The following is a 14,772-nucleotide window of genomic DNA, read 5'->3' as shown; positions in this document are numbered from 1 at the left end:
TCATTTGGGATTCGTGAAGCCCGATCCAACTATTTTCTCTGTAGTTACGTATTCTGATCTTACGTGTTCTATCATATTGAGTTTTATTTTCTCTAAGATTTACTCGAGATATATCTCTGATAGGTAAGATATAAAAAGTAATCACAAAAGTTCTTCGTCTCAGACTCTTGTGATTCTGCAATAAATTCTTTTGTCAATCAGTTAGGTTATTGTGAGGTGACTAATATTTCTAGGATGCCCTTCGGGAGTAGAAGACCGGATTATTAATTGATTCATGTTCACCTTGATCTTTGAATCAAAAGACGGTACAAAAAGAATAAAGGATAAAAATATCTGTGGAAGACAGATTTGTTTATAAGTCTTCGACTTTTGGTCGTAGGACCTCTTGGTTGTGGGTGAGATGAGCTAAGGGAGTCAAGTGCGCAGAATCCGTTGTGGTTCAAAAGGCGTAAGGAACACGACTGTACATTAATCGGTGTGAGAATTGGTTAGGGCTCAACTACGTACATTCCAGTTTGAATTTAACTTGTAGCAGGCTAGAATATGTAGCGGGTTAATACAGTGTGGTGTCCAATATGGACTAGGTCCCGGAGTTTTTATGAATTTGCGGTTTCCTCGTTAACAAAATTTCTGGTGTCTGTGTTATTTTTTTCCGCATTATATTCGTTTATATAATTGAAATATCATAGCTTATGCGTAGTTCAATCAGTTGATAAATCCGACCTTGATTGTTGGATAAAACTTGATTGACACTTTGGCATTGTTCTTCGGTTCCGTCCAAGTTATTTCTCATATCAATCAGTATCACGGATTTCTATCTAGTAGATTTACTAATTGTATTGAGATATAAATACTCTTTGATGTATTTATTGATTGAGTCTCGCTTTTGAGTCGGTGCTTTCGGAATTATATTGGAGTTTAGTCCATACATATTGCCAAACAAATTATTGGGTGTGGTTGTTATACCCAGCTTTTTCAGTTTATGCAAGTATGAGATCAGGTCTTTTGCACGGAAGAAACCCGATCATATCATCACCTCTCCAAGGTTTAATCTCTGAAGAAGACAAAGGAACATTAACAATTTTAGTTTTTTACTTCAGATCTGCCTTTCTTTCTACTGTAGATAAATCTCTAATTTTATCTTTGTTTTATTTACTATTTCAGGGATAGATTTAGGTTTATTAAAGCTGTTTAAATTTAAGTTTTAAATTTTTTGAGTCTTTTGTTATTTTCAATCTGTTGATGTGTCTGCTTAAGTGGAAGAACATGTTTCACTCTGAAGGGAAATCACCCACAACTTCAACAGGAATAAAAAAAACTCAAGCTAATTAAGGAATCAAAGGCAGAAACAACTAGTTCAAGATCATCTTCTACTTCATCAGTTACAACCATTGTTACCAAGTCTTCTAAGCCGATTCAGTTCGATTTACTCCGATCTAGACCGTTAAAAACCGATTCAGTTGACCTTTGTTACTTCAGGAATTATTGTTGTTATTGTTACTTAGATATAGGTAGATATTGTTACTTTGAAAACATATCATGTTACTTAATGTACACGAACTTGAGAACTTTGGGTTGGTATTTTTCCAGTTACTGCTTTACGCAGTCGCACAAATTTATTTTGTTATAAAATCAATTTGGCCCTTTGTTGAGGCTTGGACCTGATGGAATACTGATTTGATTTTTATGTTTGTAAGAATAGAATTGTTCAAGAATTGGGGGAGAAACTATAATCCTGATAGTTGTATGATGAACCTGAAATATTTGTGTAATGTTTCCGATCTTCAAAATCGATATGATCAATATAGTGTTTGAGGTACGCCACTTTTCCCAATAAAAAAAGCCACGAATCCTTTCTCGGGTGCCACTAGTTTATTAGCCAAGGTTTACTTGGATGTCTCTTAAATTGTCAGTTATCATGCTACAAACTAAGTGAATCAGAACAAAAAAGAAACCAAGTTTGTTTTTATGACACACTAATTAAGTTCATGACTCGAAGTTTACATTATGGCTTAAATTTTGTTATCACGATCAGAAAATTCTTGCATGAGTAAAATTTACTACCGAGTGATTTGAAACTCGTTTCGAGGTCCTAAGGCACCAACCGTTATAATAATACCAAGAGTTCAGAAATCTCCAACACCACCAAAGATGAAGAAGTTTCCTTCAACACCACCGACTACGGAGAAATTCCAACCACCAAAGAGGAAATTCTCTCCCTCCAGGGTCGGTTTTAGAGGGTGGCAACTTGTGCTACAGCATAAGGCGTCCCACCCAACCACCTACTTTTAGTATTATTTTTTTATGAAAGTTTTGAAGGTTTCGAATGAATCCGATATCTAGACTGATTTTTTATGCTCGTAATCACCGAGCTAATACTACTAACAGTGACGCTTAGTAACTAATGAGAAAGTTTCTCAAACCCATACTTATATGAATTTTCAATATCAGATTTATCCCAATGATAGTAATGGTAAAATTACATTATGAATAGTCTCCTTTTACAGATATATAAGAAAAGTTTATGGGTTCGCTATTTTTCCGAGAGAAATTGCATTAAAAGGGCGTTCTAAAAATTCTTCCCACAAGGTCATCATAACGTCAGAGACGGCACTGCCTCCCTCACTTCACTAACCAAAACAGACGCTTTAATAATTAGTTTTAGTGGATAATGGCAGTATATATTTGACATATAAAATATACTTGTTGCAGTTGATTAATGATTTCCTTTAAAATAATATATGTATACGCTTATTGTTTTTTTTGATCGGTAAAGAATTTGGTGCTGGCGAGTTTCGTCGAATTCAAGTCACTGGTATCATCACCCAGTAATTTTATTTTATCAATGTATTATAATAACACCGGCTATATAATTTTAATGTTACACGAAAGACAATGTAATATATAGTCTATTACGGTATCATTAATACCACCATATAGTTTTTTTTTTTTGAAGAGAAAAGGAGCTCAACAGAGCTCCACTTTATTAAAGAACCTCAATCTGAGAGGTTTGAACGGATACAAAGAGGTGGAGAATCTGCATTCCACCACATATTTACATTATCATGCACAGCAAATTGACATAACAAATGTGACATAGAGTTTGCACTTTTAGGAACATACTGGAATTTTACATTGACAAAAGATGTTGCCATTTCCCTAATTTCTAAGATAACTGATTTGATGCTCCAAGGTATCTCAGAAATATCTCCAAGAACAGCTGAAGTAACATTAGAGGCGTCTCCTTCAATTATAATTTCATTAAACCAAACCTTATAGCAAGATCCAAACCTAGTTTGCACGCCACAGATTCCGCCATTAATGAAGAAGTGGCATCAAAAGTACAAGAGCCGCAACATAGAAAAGAACCATTATGATATTGAGCAATTGGACCAGCCGCAGCATTGTTGGGAATAAATGTTGCATCCACATTTATCTTAATGAACGGAGAAGCAGGAGTAAACCAATAAGGAATACGATATTTCTGGGAGGAGGCATTTCTAGTTTCTGCAATATTTGTTGTACAAAGATGAAAGTCTTGCAAAGCATTTTTGGTAATAATATGCTCCGAGAAGGTTGCATGAGAGAAGACAATATATCGTTTCTCATCTTCCATAAATTCCATAGAATACACATCTTCATGATAAATCCAGTTTCTTCATTGTCATCCATCCAACCAAATAGTAATTGGTGGATCCAACATTGGTGAGGAGAAATCTATGTATATGTTTGCTCTCATAAAAACTGATTTCGATCTCGGACAATCAAATAGCAGATGTGCAATGGATTCATTTTCTAAACTAACAAAGGAGCAAACATTATCAATAGATGAAACAAACCTGACAATATTCCTTTTGACTGCAATTCCATTGTGTATAACCTTCCACATGAATATCTGAATTTTTGGTACGAGACTGGTAAAAGACCAAAATTTCTTCCATGGAAATGAACTCATATTTGAAGAAGATGGAATATTATTCATCAGCATATTGTAGCAGGACTTTATAGTGAATCTTCATGATGGAGCACAGGACCAAGTTAAAATATCTGGAGAATCCGTTTCATTGCTTAAATATATCGACGTAGTGCATTGCACAATCTCTGGAGAGAATAGATCATTCAGCAGGGGAATGTTCCAATCTCTGGAATTTGGAATCATTAATTAAGTCAGAAACCTTGTTAATGTTGATTGGCAGAGTTGCATGCCTGTCAGTAAGATGATCTACACTCAATTGAATCCACGGATCATTCCAAATGTGAATCTTGTTCCCATTATTTACGTGCCAGAAAATTTTGTTCTCCAATATATTGCGGACTTCAAGCATACTGCTCCATGTTGCAGAGCATTTCTCAGGTTTTTCAGATAACCAAAATGATGCATCATGCAAATATTTAGCACTCAGCAATTGAACCCACATAACATCGTCATTCTCTAAAAATCTCCAGACTAATTTGCAGATCAGAGCAATATTCATCAATTCAATGTTCTTGATCCCCAAACCACCAAGTTCCTTTCTTAACTCCATCTTATGCCAATTAATAAAATGAAGTTTACGTGCATCAGTTGAATGACCCCACCAGAAACTTCTTTATATCTTTTCAATTTCACTGGTAACACCTTTTGGCAGTAAACAAAAACCCACGAAGTAAATTGGAATAGAAGAAATTGTTGATTTTGATAAAACCGCTCTTCCTGCAGAATTTACAAAATGAATTCTCCAGCCAGGTAACCTCGATGTAATCTTGTCTATCATAAAATCAAAACTTAAAATTCTATAATCCGATTTTAATGGATAAATTCCAAGATATTTGTCTTCCACTGTCATTTTCCTAACACCAAGATCAAGAATTGTGGTTTGTTTCATCCACTCAGGAATGCCCTTACTGAAGTGTATCGAGGATTTTATCGTAGTTGATCAACTGACCTGACATCTCTGCATATTCTATGAGCAGTTTCTTCAAGTTCTGAATATTTACTCTTGTGTTTTCCCCAAAGAAGAATAAATCATCCGCGAACATGAGGTGCCAGATGGTAGGAGCTCTTATATTTATTTTATATCCCTGGTACAACCCTTGTTTCTCAAATTGATACATAAGCATGGAAAGACCCTGAGAGCAAATAATGAACAAAGTTGGAGTTAGGGGACATCCCTGACGAATACCTCTTTCACTACGAAAATTACATTGAGGGGATCCATTAAGATTGATTGAAAAGGAAGCATAGAAACACATTCCATTATCAAAGCATGAGCCGCCCCTGAAACACCCATGATTTTTAACATATCACCCAGAAACTTCCAACTTACCCTATCATAAGCCTTTGCCATATCAACTTTCAGGGCAAAGTGACCATTTATCGCTTTAGAATTATTCATTGAATGTAAAAGCTTGTTAGCAACGATAATATTATCAAGAATTTGACGGCCAGGAACAAAAGCATTCTGAGACCAACAAATAAAATCTCCTAAATAGGGTTTCAGTCTGTCAGATAAGATCTTAGTCACTATCTTATATAAGACATTGCACAAAGATATGGGCTGGTAATCACATGGAGTAGCATGACTCTTAATCATCGGAATTAAAGTTATATATGTATGATTTAATGTCTCCGGTAAAGTAGAAGTTCGAAATACCTGCTGTATAGATTTAAGTATATCTGCACCAACTGTTGACCAACACTTCTTATAGAATACAGGCGAAAAACCATCTGGTCCAGGGGAAGTAAAAGACTTTCCATATTTCTTCCATTGTTGGGATTCTACATAGAGCATTATTATCCATAGTAAAAGTGGATTGACACTGCAACGAGAAACTGGGAGTTTCTTGAGTGCCTGGTTGTTGAAATAAGGACTGAAAATGATGAATAAGGACACTAGCAATTTCTCTCTGATCAGTAATCCAACCTTGATTATCTACCAGTAAATGGCTCATTGTATTTTTCCGTCTTCGATTTTGAACAGATAAATGGGAGTGTCTAGTGTTTCGATCCCCATCTTTATCCCATTGTTGTTTCATACGTTCATCCCAATATGTTGCTTCCATGATAAGGTATTCATTGAGTTGAGCCGTAGCTATTTTTTCCCTTTGAATATTTGAAGATGTGGGTCTCCAAAACTGAACTCTAAGAAGTTTTGTTTTCAGAATTGCAATTTTATGTTTTATGCAACCAATTCTTCTTCTACTCCACTCTGTAAGAAAACAGCCCAGTTTCCTTAGCTTTGACAAAACACGCTCATCTTCATCCGCAGACCAATTAGGGTATCTGTATCTGTGAGAACTGATATGATGCCGATACTCGATATGGCGAATCATGATAGAACCACAGGGACGGGTCTTCCAAATGCCCAGTTTCAGATATGGGTGCCGGTCAAAGATTGAGTTGCAAAGTCCACCTTCACAATTGGATACCGTACTTTACTACCGTGTGGCTGCAAGGACCAATGAGTAAATTACTCGATTCTCCGTAAACCCCAATTCAAATAAACCCTTGAATTTCATTTTCATTCAGAAAACTTCTCCCTCTCAGTCTCTCTACTCTGCAATTTTCAATTCTTCAAGGTAAACCCTAAAAAATCTTCTCAAACCCTAATTTTCGCTTACAATAATCATCAAAAGGTCACTTACTGGTTGAGAAAACATGCCAAGTGAAACAGACTCGAATAATTTGACTGATTTTCCTCATTCCTCCGCAAGGATTCGCGAACAAGCTTCTCCATCTGTTCAGGTCCCTGCCATGGAGGTACTTTCCTCTTCTTCTTCTTCTTCTTCTTCTGATGTTATCAGTAATATCTACTTGATTTTCAATTTATTATGAGATTTTATTGGAAAACCCTAAGCTAATTGTTTTATCTACTTACAGAGAAACATAGATCAATTAATAGCATTGTCAGAGAAGCTCAGATGTAAAACTGTACCAACTCCATCTGTTCAGGTCCCGGAGGTACTTTCTTCTTCTTCTTAATTTCTACTTGATTTTCGATTTTTTATTTTGGAGAACCCTAAGCTAATTGTTTTCTCTACCTACAGATGAACATAGATCAATTAATAGTATTATTAGAGAAGGTCAGACCTAAAACTGTACCAACTGTTGTTGAAGTTCTTGGAAAATCTGATGCAGATACCAGGTTTGTTGTTTCTTTTCCTAACAGTTTCTTTTTTTTTTGTGGATTTTGGTGATTTTGGTGGATTCTTATGATGGGAACTGACTTGATTTGTAAATTGTGTTACACAGTGAATGGTTAAATGCCCAATGTGATCCCAGACTTTTGGTGTTAAATGTGACATATGAAACTCTTTTATGGATTTTGCTTCACTTTATTTCCTTTTTATTGAAATCTGATTGTGGCTTTAGGTTTGGAAATGTTTATTCTAGAACTTGAAATCCTGTATTATTGATGAGCCGTTATACAAACTTGAACGACTTTTTCAGATGTATTAAAAGTGGTAGGTCAGGTGACTAACTGGAAATTTCAATTCAGATTGGCTTGATTTGCTTGTCCATGTCTGTTTCCTAGTTACTCAGGAAAAGACTTTACCCCTCTCCCCCGGGAATTTTTTTCTATCACTCCTTCAGTCCATTGAAAGAAAATTAAACTTCGAAATTCAAGATCCTTTCAGCATCAAGGATGAGTAATGTTATCAACTTGATTTTACCAATGGAAGCAGAATTATATAACTGAGAGCAATCTTAGTTTCTCTCTTATGCAACCTCTTTTACTTTTTACACTTTACAATGCGAGATTGTGAACTTAGCCTGCTTCTGAAATGTGAAGGAGAAACTGGATGGACTATTATAGATTATGAATGAATTAGAGTGTGGATGGATAACGAGTATAATTTTCAGATGTTTGACATAGACTCTAAGGTAAAGTGGTTACTTGTAGTGTTCTAGGTCCCTGAGTTCAACAATCTTTACCTTTACCAACCTGTTTTTGTAAGGGGAGGATGATTGATACTTGATAGACCATTGGCAATTATATTTCCTTCCATTATTATTTTTATGTGTCTCGGTCTAATTATCTTTTTGTGTTTTTGTAGACAAAATTGAAGGATCTGGGTGGGTGTGTGCAGCAGGTAGTTTTTCTGCCACCGAATGTGCTATACATATTATTTTAGTCAATAAATTTTATACCATTTCTTGGAACTGTTCAGTTTTTTCTTGTTGATGCAATTTTTAGATCACATTTTAAGTTTTAACTGAAGTTCCTATTGTTGCATAGTTCTCAGTCCTGCTAAAATATCTTTAAGTCTGGATGGGTCGTTTGCGATGTGTACAATCTGAGAATATAACTGCAAAAGAGCAAGTACGTGATTATAAAACTAAATTGGACTTTCCTCTTCTTCTTCTTCTGATATAATCAGTAATTTCTACTTGGTTTTCAATTTATTATGAGATTTTTATTCCGGAAAACTCTAACCTAATTGTTTTATCTACTTGTAGAGAAACATAGATCAATTAGTAGCATTATCAGAGAAGCTCAGATCTAAAACTGTACCAACTGTTGTTGAAGTTCGTGGACAATCTAATGCAAAAACCAGGTTTGTTGTTTCTTTTCCAAATTTTTTTTCCCTTCTTTTGTGGCGGGTGATTTTGGTGGATTCTTCTGATGGGAACTGACTTGATTTGCAAATTGTGTTACACAGTGAATGGTTGAATGCCCAATGTGATCCCAAACTTTTGGTGTTAAAGGTGACATATGAAAGTCTTTTATGGATTTTGCTTCACTTTAATTCTTTTCTGTTGAAATCTGATTGTGGCTTTAGATTTGGAAATGTTTGTTCTAGAACTTGAAATTCTGTATTGATGAGCCATAATACGAACTAGAACAACTTTTTCAGATGTATTAAAAGTGGTAGCTGGAAATTCTGATTCAGATTGGCTCGATTTGCTTGTCCATGTCTGGTTCTTAGTTACTCAGGAAAAGACCTTACCCTCTCCCCCGGGATTTTTTTTCCTATCACTCCTTCAGTCCTTTGAAATTTTAGATCCTTTGATCATCATTGATGAGTAATATAATCAACTTGATTTTACCAAGAAGAATTCTTCCAATGGGAGCAGAATTATACAACTGAAACTCTGAACGCAACCTTAGTTTCTCTCTTATGCAACATCTTTTGCTTTTTACATTTTATGATGTGAGATTTTGAACTTTGCTTCCTTCTGAAATGTGAAGGAGAAACTGTATGGACCATTTTAGATTATGGATGAATTAGGGTGTGTGGATGGATAACGAGTATAATTTTCAAATGTTTGACGTAGACTCTAACGTAAAGTGATTATTTGTAGTGTAATAGGTCCCTAAGTTCAACAACCTCTAACCCTGTTTTTATAAGGGAAGGACGATTGATACTTGACCTATTTGGCAATTATATTGCCTTCCTTTATTATTTTTATGTTTCTCAGTCTAATTATCTTTTCATTTTTGTGTTTTTGTAGACAAAATTGAAGGATCTGGGTGAGTGTGTGGAGCAGGTAGTTTTTCTGCCTCCGAATGTACTATACATATTATTTTAGTCAATAAATTTTGGATCATTTCCTGGAACTGTTCAGTTGTTTTTGTTGATGCAATTTTTAGATCACATTTTAAGTTTTAACTGAAGTTCCTATTGTTGCATAGTTCTCAATCCTGCTAAATATCTTTAACACTGGATGGGTTGTTTGCGATAGGTAGATTCTGAGAATATAAGTGCAAAAGAGCAAGTACGTGATTATAAAACTAAATTGGGCGCAATGAATGGTCTTCTTTCTAAGGGTGGTGAGTTATTACCTCATTTTGTTAACCATTTTATCATTTCACTTTGGAAATATGGTCTCCGTGAGCTACCACATAGTAGTTTGCACTTGAATCTGGAATACAGTGATTGGTAACATGAAATATCTGACCTATTAACAGTATTAAAAGCTTTTGCATTTTGCTTTATTGCTGCAACATTTTCTTAACCCGAGCCCATTTTTTTCGATTTCCCAATGCTGCAGAAGCGGAGAGAACCAAATTGAAACAAAAACTAGTTGCTGCCAAAGGGAGAGAAAAGGCGTTGCAAGAGCAGCTAATGAAAGAAGTCAGCCTTCGCAAGAATGCCGAGTCATCAGCAGCTTCAGCTAAAGAGCAAGCAAGCAAGCTCGAGGAAAAACTAGAAAGTATGAGGGGTCCACCTAAAAGAAAATATGAGGGTGATTTATAAGAAGTTAGAGATGCACTTCACACAAATTAGCTTGTAAGTATTTGCTTGTTTCGTCCAGTAGACATGGATATGGATCTTTAGTTGTTTAACATATATGTTTTATCTTTATTTGGTTCGATCTTTCTTGTAAATTGAGTTTGAACTAGATTATTTCATGGGGGACTTCAATCAGAACCCAGAAATTGATTACATACCTCATGTTCCTTTCCGGGAAAAATTGGAGAAAGTGGAGCCTTTTCTGTATCTTTTGAGGGTATGCAGAGCCTAGAAGAGTGGAATGTGTGTTTGCATTCTCATGCTTATTTTTATTCTGTTTAGAACGTGTTACTCTGAATGCATTCCCTTCTGATTGTATAACACTACCTCATTTAATCTGATTGGTATGGCCAAGTAAATCCCTGGACATCTTCAGCATTTTTGCATTTTGGTAACTTATATCTGTTTTGTGTGTCTGCTGCCTATGTCCCTGATTGTTGCATCTCAGCTACGACATGGCATGCTGAGTCATCACTTTTGTCGGTTGTTTTTATTTGATTCTGATTGAGATCCTGATTCAGGGAAATATATTGGTTCTTTCTCGCAAGAATAAAAACCTACAAGACTCCAAACAAAAACGTCATAAAGCGCTTCTACCTTGCCGATACTACTCCTTGCATAACTTGAGCCAAAAATTTTGTTAACGGGAAAGTATCCAGGCCTCTTAGTATTAAGAGGCCCAATAAAGAAAAACTAATAGGCCCAGTAAACAAAACTGATAAGATCGTCCACTTCCCAAATTCCTGATAAATATCATTAATTATCAATAAGTTGAATGTCAATATATTTTGTTAAAAAGTTACTAGCTGAAAGAAACTTAATCAGGATGAATTACACAATGTTATCAACCATAGACAACAACAAAGAAGAGGAAAACAACGTTCTGACTAGACAACGATCTACTACTTGGCATAACTGATGGCCATTGGGTTATGAGGCGAAACTTTGAAGCCCTGAAGTGCCTGCATGGCAATTGACGATTGCACGTCGTCTCCAAACTCTACAAATGCAATACCAGGCTTTGCGTTGGTCATTCGAATTTCCTTAAAGCCAGGGTACTGTTCAAAAAGCAATTGCAGCATCTGGTCTGTTGTTTCATGGGGGAGATTCTGGATGAAAAGTATGTTGTTAGGAGCTGCATTAGAATCTTGCTCGCCAGATTTTCCTGGGCGGAAAGGAGCCTGCAAATGTTGACACAAAAATGTTTAGCATAGATGTAGCCGGAGTTGCTCATAATTAGCAAAGTTATTCTCATGTGCAAATGGGTCTTGCCTAACAGAGAAGTGACAAAAGAAACTTGTAACTTATTGCTATTCCACATCATATCTTAAAAAGCGAGAGAACTTACAGTGGATCCACCATTATTCTGAGCAGTTGCGCTTGCACCATTAGCTCTTGCACCAGCTTCTGGCGTATCTTCAGCCTTTCGTTTTTTATCAGCTGCCAAAACAGAATTCGTTTGAAATATTTATTAAAATTGAACAGACATTCAAATTTATTTATTTTTAAGTAACGGGTGATTTTAATTTCAACATGGATGACCAAAACCTATGCCCAATGGTATTACAGTGACAGAAAGATCACTGATCGATAATGATCTAGAGGTAGGGCAACCTAAATCCAAAATTTCACCAAATGACAGAACGAAAGATTGAAGACTGTGAAATACGATTATACAAATGCACTTACATTTTTCTTCGTTCTTCTTTTTCTTCTCTTCTTCAGTTTTAACACAGTCTGACTTTGTTTTTGCATATTGTACCCTCTGAAACAAGTAAATCATGTATTGTGATCAACTAACAATGTTAAATGCGAAAGCCGAGTGCCTCTCTGTGAACACAGTGTAAGCAGCTCACAAGCAAAACTAATTGTCACCATAATATATATGAATTATCTGTAGATGACCGCAGAGTTCCTTGAATAGAATCTTGAGCTATACTGTATACTTCTAATCTATGGTATATCCTGTCTATTAGCACTGTATGCGAATGAACTTTGTGTTATATGATGGCAGATGCTAAGATGATGAAACTTAAAAGTAGGAATAACTACATTTGAGAATACCCATAAATCTACAAGAATCTGGTGAAATACGTCTTTAGTGGAACAATATACAAATCACAGTTGCCACTGAGATATTGACATCTACTACCTTCCCAGGGTTATGCTCATCACATGAGTTGTAATAGTTCAGTTTCCCCACATTTCGGTATTCATTCAATTAAGTACCACACAGATTGCAAGATTTTAACTGGGGAAATTCCATAAAGCAAGTCCCGATTCAACACAAAAACATATACAATTGCATAAACAGAATATAAGTCGACACAAGAACAATGAGACACAAAGACTCACCATAGGTTTATCGTAAAACGAGAAGTTTTGCATGTGGCGCACTGCATTACTAGAAGCTGTAACTTCACTAAACACAATCCATGCTTGACCACGAAGCTTTTCCGTCTTTAACGCAACAACATCTAAAATCCTCCCATACTGAGAGAATACAGCATAAAGAGATCTCTTCAACTCTGCCAAACCAGAAAACAGAACATGAGTTGATCATCTATGCATCCAAACCATTTTACATCATATAAAATCTAAGCCTAAAACTAAGACAATACTTTCATATCCCTTCAAGGCACATAAAGAAGAACCTAAAATCCTCCCGAAAACATTCATAGAATCACCCAAAGCACTCCAAAGGAGTCAAATCAGTGAAATTGAAACCCTAAAAATCATCATTCTAATAACACTACAGAACATATGGTATAATAGTTGATCCAGAATTTAATCCAACATCTAACTTCGAAAAATAACCATCATCCTTTCGTGCTAAACCATCACTTCAGTACCAGTAAAAGAAAATTCGAAACATCTTTCTTTTAAAGAAATCATCAATGCCCACTCACAGGTCAACTTCTCTTGTTTACATAGTTAATTCAATTCAATTTGTTAATTGACATAATTGTCTCGGCAAGGCTATCGAAACTACCTGATAACCATCTAATAAGTTCAAGATTTATATAGCGAATTATCTGCTTAGTCTTTTAGGCGAAAAATACATTATAGCTTGTGACTCTTTAACTTTACTGGTAAAGCCAGATTAGCATGATTTCATACATGAAGTCTTCTACCTATGAAACATTACTGGCCTATCAAGTACAACGACAAGTGCACACTCATCTGCCTGCAACCCACCACCACTACCACCCACCAACAGTACCACCTAAAAGCCCAGCTCTAAAAACATAAATTTGCACACTATGAAAAGATTAACACTCAAATTGTTCAGCAATACAGTCTATATTCATGTTCTAAGCAAATCAAATTTCATGAATCAATTCCTTGTGAACTCAATTAGGTTTACAATTTCAAAAAATTAAAACGCCTAAACCCTAAACTAAGTTACATAGATATAATCATGCTAAAAAATACTTGGGTTTCTTAAGAATTAGCTTAGAAACGGAGATATTTGTATAATAAACCCTAAGTGTAAAAGAGAGAATAAATTACTTAGGGTTTATGAGAAGAGTTTATTACCTTCTTTCTTAACCTTTTCGTTGAGGTTTTTGACATATATTGTTTGATTTGGAGGTATATCTCCTGAAAGCATGGCTGCTCCTGCTGCTGGCGAGGGTGGTGGTGGTGGTGGTGGTGGTGGTGCAGACGACTGTTGATTTACAGTGAGAGATGGAGGAGAAGAAGAATCGAATTGAGTTTGAGAGAAAGAGGGGGGTATTATAATGGGTTTGTATTGGGCTTTTTGATAATTGAGCGTATCCGCAAGAGCACCGTCAAGAGCCCGATCTTATACGATCGTGAGATTTACTGTTTAGTCCAGAAAACCCGACCCGGATTACTGGTTAGTCCAGCGCCAAAAAATATTTACTCCTTAATTCATAAAAGTTTTGAAAAGAGTAAAATTATTCTACTAACCCTAGTATATAACATTACGTATAATAATACATATGCAGTATACTAGTAGTAATTAGTAGTATGTAATATGTAGTAATAACATATGTAGTATACTAGTAATATACTAGTTGTAACTAGTATGTAGTATATAGTAATAACATATGTAGTATGTAATATACTAGTAGTAACTAGTATGTAGTAATAACATATGTAGTATGTAGTATACTAATAGTAACTAGTATATTAGTAGTAATATGTTATGTATTGATATTACATATTGACATGTAATATGTTATATATTGATATGTAGTATGTTTGATATGTAGTATGTTATGTATTGATACTACATATTGATATGTAGTATGTTATATATTGATATGTAGTATGTTTGATATGTAGTATGTTATATATTGATACTACATATCAATATGTAGTATGTTATATATTGATACTACATATCAATATGTTACAAGTAGCAACTAGTACTAGTAGTAAAATATGTAGTATACTAGTTTAGTATAGTAAAGTAGTTACATAATTTATTAGTAACGATAAGATATTTTTGTTACTACTAGTACAGTACATATTAATATGTAGTATCACTGTATTGATACTACTAGTATGTAGTAACATACTACT

At 35.2% G+C, this 14,772-nt stretch overlaps 2 protein-coding genes across 5 annotated transcripts; one reads left to right on the top strand and one right to left on the bottom strand.

Moving 5' to 3' along the window:
* The first annotated feature begins 6,508 nt into the window (after positions 1–6,508).
* LOC113278244 (nuclear pore complex protein NUP93B-like) lies at positions 6,509–10,585 on the top strand. Of its 4 annotated transcripts, none has more exons than XM_026527139.1 (10): positions 6,509–6,739; positions 6,860–6,940; positions 7,027–7,124; positions 8,038–8,073; positions 8,220–8,303; positions 8,441–8,538; positions 8,644–8,689; positions 9,437–9,472; positions 9,668–9,755; positions 9,977–10,585. In XM_026527139.1, exons 5-10 carry the CDS (start codon positions 8,253–8,255, stop codon positions 10,180–10,182), a joined length of 525 nt encoding a protein of 174 aa, XP_026382924.1. In that variant the 5' UTR covers positions 6,509–6,739; positions 6,860–6,940; positions 7,027–7,124; positions 8,038–8,073; positions 8,220–8,252; the 3' UTR covers positions 10,183–10,585. The 4 variants fall into 4 exon arrangements, with proteins under 4 accessions (XP_026382924.1, XP_026382922.1, XP_026382923.1 ...); XM_026527137.1 differs by having other exon boundaries at positions 7,232–8,073; XM_026527138.1 differs by having other exon boundaries at positions 7,027–7,864.
* A 365-nt stretch (positions 10,586–10,950) lies between these two features.
* LOC113278243 (U2 small nuclear ribonucleoprotein B''-like) lies at positions 10,951–13,934 on the bottom strand. Its single transcript, XM_026527136.1, has 5 exons — positions 13,759–13,934; positions 12,574–12,746; positions 11,908–11,983; positions 11,567–11,658; positions 10,951–11,399 (listed from the first exon to the last, which is right to left on the bottom strand). The coding sequence occupies exons 1-5, from the start codon at positions 13,829–13,831 to the stop codon at positions 11,121–11,123; spliced, it is 693 nt and encodes a 230-aa protein (XP_026382921.1). The 5' UTR covers positions 13,832–13,934; the 3' UTR covers positions 10,951–11,120.
* Positions 13,935–14,772: the final 838 nt, after the last annotated feature.

The sequence above is a fragment of the Papaver somniferum genome, chromosome 5, assembly GCF_003573695.1.
Source record: "Papaver somniferum cultivar HN1 chromosome 5, ASM357369v1, whole genome shotgun sequence".
Classification (NCBI taxonomy): domain Eukaryota; kingdom Viridiplantae; phylum Streptophyta; class Magnoliopsida; order Ranunculales; family Papaveraceae; genus Papaver; species Papaver somniferum.
The sequence above is the reverse complement of the archived record's forward strand: the minus strand, read 5'-3'. Positions and strand labels throughout refer to the sequence as shown.

Excerpts from the sequence above, each read along its gene's own strand:
- LOC113278244 (XM_026527139.1), top strand. The coding sequence starts at position 8,253 with ATGGGTCGTTTGCGATGTGTACAATCTGAGAATATAACTGCAAAAGAG. Across the intron at positions 8,690-9,436 it reads CCAAACTTTTGGTGTTAAAG|ACAAAATTGAAGGATCTGGG; the intron begins GTGACATATGAA and ends GTGTTTTTGTAG. Across the intron at positions 9,473-9,667 it reads TGGGTGAGTGTGTGGAGCAG|GTAGATTCTGAGAATATAAG; the intron begins GTAGTTTTTCTG and ends TGTTTGCGATAG.
- LOC113278243 (XM_026527136.1), bottom strand. The coding sequence starts at position 13,831 with ATGCTTTCAGGAGATATACCTCCAAATCAAACAATATATGTCAAAAAC. Across the intron at positions 12,747-13,758 it reads CGAAAAGGTTAAGAAAGAAG|AGTTGAAGAGATCTCTTTAT; the intron begins GTAATAAACTCT and ends CTGGTTTGGCAG. Across the intron at positions 11,659-11,907 it reads AAAGAAGAACGAAGAAAAAT|CTGATAAAAAACGAAAGGCT; the intron begins GTAAGTGCATTT and ends CTGTTTTGGCAG.